We start from the raw sequence: 11,228 nt of genomic DNA on the forward strand, positions 1-11,228 counted from the left end.
TTTTTAATTTATTTTCTACAGAATTCCCAGACCATATAGCTTGCATGTTCAATCTGTTGCATAACAGTGGAAGTTGAAATATACCGTCAACTTAACTAACTTAATATAGTCACAACAACGTTTAAGATAAAAGTTGGTATCAAAACAGAAAGTGGTATTCATCCTAGAGTACTGATAGAACTGAAAAATGAGCTTGCGGGGCTACTGCTAGTGATATGCAATTTATCCTTAAAATCGAGCGTCGTACCGGAAGATTGGAGTGTGGCCAATGTAACGCCCATTTTTTAAAAAGGTTCCAGGGGAGATCCGGGAAATTATAGACCAGTGAGTGTCATCGGTGCCGGGGAAAATGGTAGAGGCTAAATTATTAAAAACAAAATTACAGAGCACATCCGAGGACATGGATTACTGAGACCGAGTCAGCACGGCTTTTGTGTGGGGAAATCTTGCCTGACCAATTTACTTCAATTCTTTGAAGGAGTAAACAAACATGTGGTCAAAGGGGAGCCGGTTGATATTATGCATCTGGATTTTCAAAAGGCGTTTGACAAAGTACCTCATGAAAGGCTACAGAGGAAATTGGAGGGTCATGGGATAGGAGGAAAAGTCATATTGTGGATTAAAAACTGGTTGAAGGATAGGAAACAGAGAGTGGGCTTAAATGGGCAGTATTCACAATGGAGAAGGGTAGTTAGTGGGGTTCCTCAGGGGTCTGTGCTAGGACCGCTGCTTTTTAATATATTTATAAATGATTTATAGGAGTAACTAGCGAGGTAATTAAATTTGCTGATGACACAAAGTTATTCAAAGTCGTTAACTCGCGACAGGATTGTGAAAAATTACAGAAGGACCTTAGGAGACTGGGAGACTGGGCGGCTAAATGGCAGATGACGTTTAATGTGAGCAAGTGCAAGGTGATGCATGTGGGAAAAAAGAACCCGAATTATAGCTACGTCATGCAAAGTTCCTCATTAGGAGTTACAGACTAAGAAAGGGATCTGAGTGTCGTCGTTGATAATATGCTGAAACCTTCTGCTCAGTGTGCTGCTGCGGCTCGGAAAGCGAATAGAATGTTGGGTATTATTAGGAAAGGTATGGAAAACAGGTGTGAGAATATTATAATGCTGTTATATCGCTCCATGGTGCGACCGCACCTTGAGTATTGTGTTCAATTCTGGTCGCTGCATCTCAAGAAAGATATAGTGGAATTGGAAAAGGTGCAGTGAAGGGCGACTAAAATGATAGCGGGGATGGGACGACTTCCCTATGAAGAAAGACTAAGGAGGCTAGGGCTTTTCAGCTTGGAGAAGAGATGGCTGAGGGGAGACGTGATAGAGGTATATAAAATAATGAGTGGAGTGGAACAGGTGGATGTGAAGCGTCTGTTCACGCTTTCCAAAAATACTAGGACTAGGGGGCATGCGATGAAACTACAGTGTAGTAAATTTAAAACAAATCGGAGAAAAGTTTTCTTCACCCAACGCGTAATTAAACTCTGGAATTCGTTGCCGGAGAACGTGGTGAAGGCGGTTAGCTTGGCAGAGTTTAAAAGGGGGTTAGACGGTTTCCTAAAGGACAAGTCCATAAACCGCTACTAAATGGACTTGGGGAAAATCCACAATTCCGGGAATAACATGTATATAATGTTTGTACATTTGGGAAGCTTGCCAGGTGCCCTTGGCCTGGATTGGCCGCTGTCATGGACAGGATGCTGGGCTCGATGGACCCTTGGTCTTTTCCCAGTGTGGCATTACTTATGTACTTAAGCAAACAGAAACCAAAGCTTCCATGATTCAAAGTTTTGTCACATATCAACGCTGCAGAAAATTGCAAGTTTTTGAAAAACTTTTACATCCAATTTTTAAAATTATGCTCTTATCTGATATAAGCATTGGCCAAAAAAAAAAACAAAACTCCTGCATATGACATCTAAATATGAGTCACAAAATGCTTTATTGTAGACTAGACTCTAGTAATATATGTTAATGAAACTGAAACAGCCACTACAATCAATGAGATCCTTACATTGACAATATTTCAGCCACAGTGGCTAGTTTCAGGGGTTAGAAACTGTAAATTATACAAGTTCAATGGCTGACAAAAAATTGTTTCTGTGTATTACAGTTGCATGTGAACAAGGCTCTGAAAGAAACCACAGCCTCTGAAACCTGACCATGGACCCTTACTGTAATGAGTTAGGGCACAACAATGGGGAAAATCTTCAGTTAGCTGCAAGTGAAGGGTCCTAGAGCTAATTGAGCTGGAAAGCTAAAGGAGCAGGAGGAAACTGCAAAGCTGAAACAACTAAAAAGACAGGCAGGTTGGCAGATTATGCTGAACATCACAAAATCAGCAGTAACACCAACCTGTCTGTAATCAACAATTTCAAGAACATTTCAACAAGACAGAAATTATTGCTACAACAGATTGTCAAAATTTGAATCCGGTTGTTATAAGAAGAAGTGAGCAAAGAAAGTTATTATTATGTTGGAGATTTTCCAGTATCAGTAGAACTTCAGAATACATTCAGCTTCTTTCCTTTCTAACATCAAGATTCTGTTTCATCCTTGAAGACCCTTTGTAGGATTTCTTTAAAGAACCCCACAGTCCTTGGCCTTCTGTGATTCCCAAGATAGAAATAAACAAAGGGGTTGATTGAACTGCTGATTGTAGACAGCAGAATGCAGCAGCTGACAAAGATTTCACTGAATGAGCACTCATAATAATTCTGTATGAACAGGATGACCCTGAAAGGTGTGGAACAGATAAGGAACAAAGCGACTGTAACCACAATGAGAATGTAGAGCTTTGGTGGCTGGCGTTTCAGTGAGCTTCTCTGGATTTTGATTAAAAGAGTCAGGCTGAATGTGACCATGATGGGTGTGAAGACCATGAAGGTTAAGAGGAATGTGAAGATGGAAACAGCATGGCAATCGCTGGAATGTATTTTTAGATATTTGTGCAAATATGACTTATCTATGCAGATGAAATATTCTGTCCCAGCCAGAAGGAAGGCAAGACCCCACAGGACAGCACACAAGACATTGGACAGATGTTTTGGGCGCTGGTAACGGTACCAGATCGGGTAAAGTACAGAGAGAGACCTCTCAGCACTTATGGCTGTCAGGAAGTATTGGCTGGTGTTGTACCCAAAAAGATACAGGAAGAGACTCACTAGGAAAGCATGTTTAGAAGCCTTGGAAGAGAAAACTAGCCTTTTCAAATAATAAAGAGTCAATATCACAGAAAGGCTGAGGAGGAAGAGGAAGTCAGCCATGGCCAAGTTCAGGATGTAGACTGTAAATTTGTTCCTCTTAATCTTGAAACCAAGGACCCAGAGGACGATTCCATTCCCAATCAAGCCAAACAAGATGATAACTGGAATAACAACACAGTCTAAAAAGAACTCCCAGGAGAGAAAATCATCTGTTAAATAACTGCTTTCTGTTGTCCTGTTCCATAATTCTACTATTTTTGTAATTCCACTGGGCTTTGCTGTCCAGTCCTCTGGTTTGTTTAGAGGTGGCTCCCATACCCAGTTCAATATATTATTAAAACTCATTTTTTCCTGTAAAGAAAAAGTGGGCTCCACCATCTCTGCCTCTGGCTCCATCATCAGTAGTGGATCTGCAGTGCTCAACCCAGTCATCATAGGAACTCAGGGCTGTGAGAAAGGATCTCGGTTCCTGCTGAGAGGGAAGAAATTGCTAAGCATAAGAATCATTGGTAGAGACCGTAGAGGAATGATGTAGCATAAGAGTAGAATGAGAGTGAAGGACAATCGTATGTATTTTATCTTTATAGAATAATGCACAGAGCATAATGAGTATTTTTTCATGTGATGGTAATTCTTAAAAGTTGCAGTTTCCCGTGGGTGTCTCCACTGGGAAAAAAAACTGAGTCATGTTGAGCTGTTCAACATTTACCCTGGTAATTATTTTATTTTAATGTATAATTTCTTATATATCGTCTGCAAGTCTGAAACTGTCGAAGAGGTGTACAGGAGGTATTTTTATGTCCTTGGAGGGTTCACAATCCAAGGGGCCCTTTTATAAAGCTGTGGTAAGCAATAACGTGTGCTTACTGTGGCAAAAAATGGACACATGGTGACATCCTGCAGTAATTTCGGGATGTGTGCATGCTACCCATGTGCTAGAAAAAACATTTTTTTTCCAGTGGGGGCGTATCTGGAGCAGAGAGTGGGCGTGTTCTGCACTAATTGGTTAGCGCAGCTACATTTCAGCGCACTAACCAATCAATGCATGAGACCTTATTACCTACCAAATGGATGGCGGTAAGGGCTCAAATGCTAATCTGTTTTAGTGGCCACGTGCTAATGGCAAAATTAATGTACAGCCATTAATACAAAAAAATAGAAAATTTCTTCATTTTACCCAGTGGTAAAAGTGGCCTTAGCACACTGGAAAGACCCATGTAAGGGTGCACTAAAGCCACTTTTTACCAAGCCTTTAATACATAGGGTGCATAAGTATATAAGTATTGCCATACTGGGACAGACCAAAAGTCCATCAAGCCCAGCATCCTGTTTCCAACAGTGGCCAAACCAGGTCACAAATTCCTGGCAAGATCCCCAAAAAGTACAAAACATTTTATGCTGCTTATCCCAGAAATAAAGAGTGGATTTTCCTCAAGTCCATTTTAATAATGGTCTATAGACTTTTCCTTTAGGAGGCTGGCCAAACCTTTTTAAAACCCTGCTAAGCTAATCGCCTGTACCACATTCTCTGGCAACTAATTCCAGAGTTTAATTACACATTGAGTGAAGAAAGCTTTTCTTCGATTTGTTTTAAATTTACTACTTTGTAGCTTCATCACATGCTCCATAGTCCTAGTATTGTTGGGAAGCTTAAACAGATGCTTTCCGTCTACCCATTCCACTCCACTTATTATTTTATAACATACTGAAGAATTCTATCCTGCACAGCTCTTGTACCAGTGTCACTGGTAAAGTTCAGTATCACTACCTCCATCTTCTGGTAGGGAAGGGACCCAACCTGCTGGTCTGGACTAGTCTAGCAGAACTCAAGGAAATGAAATTAACGTATAATTAAATTTCACTTTACAGTGCAGATCTGCCCAGCTGTGTACTTATCTTTCGTTTCTAAACTGTTTCTGTGGCCAAGTAAAACCGATGTTTCCCATTTCACTTGGCCCAGAGTGCTTGCTGTAATAATTGTACAGCAATATTAAGCACATCCGTTAACAGCCAAAACCGCAAGCAAATTAATGAGTGTAGTATTAATTGACTATGTACAATAGTGGAAAAGATGTGTGCAGGCTAATTTATCCCATGTGCCTTGAGAAAATTCCCTGGAACAGAGAGTCCTGCAAATTTTTAAAATGTTGATTGCACAGTAGTCTCTGACTATATACGTACCTATTACGCACCTGGACTACCTTGCTACACCCACTGTAACTTAGACCAGTTCCTTATACCTTGATTAACTGTACAAAGAACTTGCCTTAAGTTTAGCCACACATTTATTTATTCCAACTGACTCTGTCCCATGCATCTTGTCCCCATCTATATATGCGTAAATTGACTTGTACTTTAGATTCCTGGAGGAAGGATAGTGCAGAAGAAGATAAGTAAGAGATGACACCGATGAATTTCTAGGAGGTAAATCTATCAGATCACACATGTAAACTGGAGCTTCACAGTAAATGATCTTATGTGTTAAGGCGCAAATTTTGAATTCAATATATATGGTATATTGTGTGATTTATTTAGTGTTTTCTTCTTAGAAGCTAATGAAATGTATTTAAAACTCTGTAAGAGCACTCCTTTAAACCCCAATCTAAATGTTCCCAAGCACAAAGCAAAATAATGTTTGCTTACCAGAGAAATGTCCTCTTCTCTCAGAACTTCTTTAAGTAAAGGTGGTATATCAAGCTCTGGAATAAACATAAACAGTATGAAAAATAGAACAATGCTACTGGTTGGAAAATGATACACAGAACTAAGGACCACTGAAAAGAATAAGGGGTCCTTTTACCAAACAGCTGTAAAAGTGGCACGGTGGCATCGATACACGGGATTGCCGCGCACCGAGGCCACCTTTTACCACTCTGGTAAAAGTTAATTTTCTTTAAAAGGACCAGTAAATGGCCATGCGCTAATGAAACACATTGGCACATGGCCATTTACTGGGGGAGCCCTTGCCGCTTCCTAATTAGGAGGCGGTAAGGGCTTTGGCGCTAATCCAGTGGTAACTGGGCAACATGCTGCGCTGCTAGGTTACTGCTGAGCACGCCCCCACTGCTAAAAAAAATTTAAAAAATTTCCTAGCACCGGAAGCTAGAACTACTGCTGAGCAAGCCCAAGCAGTAGGGACAATTTCCCTCATGCAAACCCGGGGGTAGCCGTACTGCTGGGTAGTAAAAGGGCCCCTTAATAACAAGATAAAATCTCTGGGAAAGGGTACATTGCAGAGGAAAATGTTTATATCGAAAGATACAATAACGTGGTACATCTCAACCATTGGAAACTTTGTAAACATTACAACAGCACTAGACACCAGGAACCCTAGAACACGAGCCAGAAAGGTATCATGGGAAATTGAGGATCATGTCAAGGGAATGGGGAGTAGAATATGATGATGGGAAGGGGAATCATGAAATGGGGATCATGTCAAATGAGTTTGAGGGAGCTTGACCTTTACACCTGCCTCTTAAAGCAGGAAATGACATTAATTGGAATTACCATTTATATTAAGACTAAACTCAACCAGGATAAAATGGTACTTTTAGTATCATTAGACTTATCTGCTGCATTTGATTTAGTAGACCATTCATTTCTTCTGCAAAGGTTAGAGAAAATAGGAATTAGGGACAGAGCTCTGAACTGGTTTGCTTCATATCAGAACAGACTTGCACTATGCTCTGGAACAATCAACATTGTACACCGCACTCTATTACCTGTGGCATTCCACAGGGATTTCAATTATCTCCAATCCTATTCAATATCTTTGTAGCCCCATTATTGGAGCTAATCAAGTCAATTAAACTTACAGTAAAAACTTATGCAGGCAATATACAGTTCTTGACAGTTGTTGATCTGCTAAATGGTGGCAACATCGGGAACCGTAATTCTACATTAAACCTCATAACAGATTGGCTCTTCAAACACAAATTAAAACTTAACCCAGACAAAAACTGAAGGAATACTATTTTCATTGGAAGGCAGGCTGAAAAGTGACCTTCCATCTTGCATTGAAAGTATTTGGGATCTTTGTAGATTCTGAATTATCCTTTAAAACTCATGTCTCATTCTTGTCAAATTAGTGTTGTTTTTTTTAACTAAAGACCGTACTCAATGGCACCATAACTTTCACAGAAATCACTTAGAGTATTTCTCTTGTCATTAGTCACTTAGACTATTGTAATTCACTAGTTAGCAGCAGAACGTAGCTACAGGTGGGCCCAGGTCTACCCAGAAGCACAGCCATGTAAGATTCACCATCCCTCCAGCCTCCCTCCTGCAGTTCCAGCACCTCCGTGTCTTCCTCACCCTCTCACCCCCCCCCCCCCCACTCCAGCGCTTGCACTTTGCTGTCGGCACTATCTGGCAGCAACTCCACACAGATATGGTGTCCTCCTCCAGGACCTTCCCTCTGCTGCGCTGATGCAACTTCCTGCTTATATAAAGTGGGATGCGGCAGAGGGAAGGCCCCGGAGTAGGACGCCACATCTGTGAGTTGCTGCCCGGCAGGGCCAATAGCATTAAATGCTGCAGCGGGGATGGGGGAGGGTAAGGACAACAGTGGGGTGCTGGCCCTGCAATGGGAGGGGGCTGGAGGGAAGGGAGAGGTACTGGACTTGCTGGGAGGGAGTAAGGAAGATGCAGAGGTGCTGGACTTGCAGGGGGGTAAGGAAGGCATGAAGATGCTGGACGTGGGGGGGGTAAGGAAGATGTGGAGGTGCTGGACTTGCAGGGGGGTAAGGAAGACATGGAGGTGCTGGCCTCAGGAGGGGAGGGGGCTGAAGGGAAGGGAGAGGAGCTGGACTTGTGAAGGGGAAGTTGGAGGGAAAGTAGAGAGGTGCTGGATATGCAGAGGGGGTTGGAGGGAAGGGGGAGAGGTGCTGGATATGCAGGGGAGGGCTGGAGGAAAGGGATAGAGATGTGGACCTGCAAGGGGAACTGGAGGGAAGGGAGAGAGATGCTGGATATGCAAGGGTGTTGCAGGGAAGAAGATAGGTGCTGGATATATAATGGGGTTGAAGGGGAGAGGTGCTGGATATGCAGGGGGGGACTGGAGGAAAGGGAGAGAGGTGCTGGATAGGCAGGGGATGGCTGAAGGGAAGGGAGAGAGATGTGGACCTGGAAGGAGGGCTGGAGTGAAGGGAGAGAGGGCCTGGACCTATGGGAGTGGGAGGGGTTAGAGGGAAGGAAGAGAGATGCTAGACAAGGTGATAAAGGAAGAGGGGGTCAAATATGGAAGAAAAAGCCAGATGCATAAAGAGAAGGGAAGAGGGAGGAAGAGAAGCTGGTTGGATGTGTCATCCTCAGGATTTCTAGGTGTCAATAACAGGCTCCTGTTTAGATAACGTGCTCTACGGTATGCAATTTTCAAAATCTGACGAGGATATCCTCTACTTAAAAGGTCCTGAAACAATAATTTGGAATGGAATTTGAAATCATGAAGATTGCTGAAAATTCTACGAAAACAAAATTGTGAAAAAGGCAAATTATTGGCTTGTGTTATGAGGTATACGCACGGTGGGAATGCGGTGGCTGACATCCTACACAAACATTGGAACATTTTGAGAACACATACAGCATTTGCTAACCAACAACGTTTTCTAGATTCAAAAACATTATAGAAAATCTCAGTCCGGCGCTATTGCCTTCACCCGTTGAGCGGCAGATTGTTCAGTCTGGTGTGGGTCACTTCAGGTGTGGACACTGCAAAACGTGTTCCATTACCAAAGTGGGGAACAGTTTTATTAACCCACTTTGGTAATGGAACACGTTTCTTTAATGTTTTTGTCTCTAGAAAACGTTGTTGGTTAGCAAACGCTGTATGTGTTCTCAAAATGTTCCACAGTATGGATGATACTATGTCTGTGTTCATTCATGCGGATGATCATAGGACCTACTATTCTAAAAAATGAACTGACTGCAAATCAGCTTTTGTGGTATACATTCTACAGTGCCGCCCTTGTCATAAATTGTACATGGGTAAGACCAGCAGAAATTTAAACATCCGCATGAATGAACACAGACGTGGAGGGGCATAATCGAACGCAAACACCTATCTCCATGGGCATTTATCTCGAGAATGGGTCCATGAAGGGGTGGGCCGAACCGTATTTTCGAAAAAATGGACGTTTTTGAGCTGGGCGTTTGTTTTTTTTAGCGATAATGGAAACTAAAAATGCCCAGCTCAAAAACGTTCTAATCCGAGCCATTTGGTCGTGGGAGGGGCCACGATTCTTAGTACACTGGCCCCCCTGATATGCCAGGACACCAACTGGGCACCCTAGGTCAGTGCGGTGGACTTCAGAAAAAGCTCCCACATGCATAGCTCCTTTACCACGGGTGCTGAGCTCCCAACCCCCCTCCCCCAAAACCCACTACCCACAAATGTACAACACTACCATAGCTCTTAGGGGTGAAGGGGGCACCTACATGTGGGTACAGTGGGTTTTGGAGGCCTCCCATTTACCAGCACAAGTGTTACAGGTAGGGGGGGATGGGCCTGGGTCCACCTGGCTGAAGTGCACTGCGGTACCCACTAAAAGTGCTCCAGGGACCTGCATACACGCAGGCCTCTAGGACTTGTTGCTGCTGTATAACATTGGCACACCAGTTGACACCTGAAGACTAATCTCTCTGAAAACGTCCTTTATTGGAATAACTGCGTTTACTCACAGTTAACTGCAGAGGTTGTGCCCCACTGGCAACGAGTCTCCCTGGTACTGAGATTAGCAGTAGGTCAGAGCTGGCAGAATGCTGTACAATGCCCTCTTTCAGCCACATTCAAGGTAAGAACTAAGTTCTCTAACGTGGCTAACACAGGAAAGGGAACTAAAACCGGCTTACAAAAATGGCCACTACCGCATGGACTACGACAGGAAACACAACAGGGCACACTCTGACCCAGTAGGCAGGGGGAAAAGCACCATGGGAGAAGAGCCTACCAACTACCAACATCATGAGACTGTAACACAAGCTAATGAAATCAAGGAGCCCAATACCCTACACCCACCACAATGCAATGCTGATGTGACCCTGTACTGCACCCGAGAGCCACATCTGACCCAGGGAAAGGCTGTGAGAGGATCGAACACATTCTGCTGTCATGGAGGTGGGTACGGCATTTGAGGCTGGCATACAGGCTGGAAAAAAAGTTTTTAAAGTGGGGTTTTTTTTGGTGGGAGGGGGTTAGTGACCACTGGGGGAGTCCGGGGAGGTCATCCCCGATTCCCTCCAGTGGTCATCTGGGCAGTTGGGGCACTTTTTTGGGACTTGTTCGTGCAAAAAAAGGGTCCAAAAAAAGTGACCCAAAATCGCGGTCAAAACACCTTTTTTTTCGATTATCAGCTACAGACGCCCATCTCTCCTCAGCTGATAACCACGCCCCAGTCCCGCCTCCACCACACCTCCGACACACCCCATCAACTTTATTCGTTTCCGCGACGGAGTGCAGTTGGAAACGCCCAAAATCGGCTTTCAATTATACCGATTTGGGCGCCTTTGCGAGAAAAACGCCCATCTCCCGATTTGGGTCGAAATATAGACGTTTTTCTTTTTCGATTATAAGCTGGATAGTATCATCCATCAACGGGTGGGTGCTCTGTTGACAGAGCACAGTCTTGATCAACACCATTCCTTTGAAGATTATACACTGTGGGTGATCGATTGTGTGTCTGCCCAAAGACGCGGGGGTGACTTAGGCAGAAGTCTGTTACAACTTGAACAACGATGGATACATCGCTTACAATCAGTGGAAGCACTGGGCCTTAATGTAAGGGTCCAGTGGTCATCTTTTTTCTAACATTTAAAGGTGGAGTTGCTGATTCATGCTTTGACATCCGTCATCATCTTTTTGTTTTAATTTGTTCATTTGTTTTTTTTTACTCTTGTACATTTTGAGTCTGGTCTATTGCATGCAGTTTATCACCATGATTTTTGTGTGGGTGTGTGCATGCGTCGGCGTCTCTTTAAAAGCAGCCACCATATTGAATGTTTCAGAGGCCACGAT

At 43.3% G+C, this 11,228-nt stretch overlaps 1 protein-coding gene across 1 annotated transcript; it reads right to left on the reverse strand.

The window, feature by feature from the left end:
- Positions 1 to 2,382: 2,382 nt before the first annotated feature.
- LOC115461475 (proto-oncogene Mas-like) lies at positions 2,383 to 3,649 on the reverse strand. The gene has a single exon (XM_030191302.1). It carries the CDS (start codon positions 3,647 to 3,649, stop codon positions 2,549 to 2,551), a length of 1,101 nt encoding a protein of 366 aa, XP_030047162.1. The 3' UTR covers positions 2,383 to 2,548.
- Between the last annotated feature and the right edge of the window lie 7,579 nt (positions 3,650 to 11,228).

The sequence above is a fragment of the Microcaecilia unicolor genome, chromosome 1 (assembly GCF_901765095.1).
Source record: "Microcaecilia unicolor chromosome 1, aMicUni1.1, whole genome shotgun sequence".
Classification (NCBI taxonomy): domain Eukaryota; kingdom Metazoa; phylum Chordata; class Amphibia; order Gymnophiona; family Siphonopidae; genus Microcaecilia; species Microcaecilia unicolor.

Coding starts and splice junctions, on each gene's coding strand:
- LOC115461475 (XM_030191302.1), bottom strand. CDS start 3,649: ATGACTGGGTTGAGCACTGCAGATCCACTACTGATGATGGAGCCAGAG.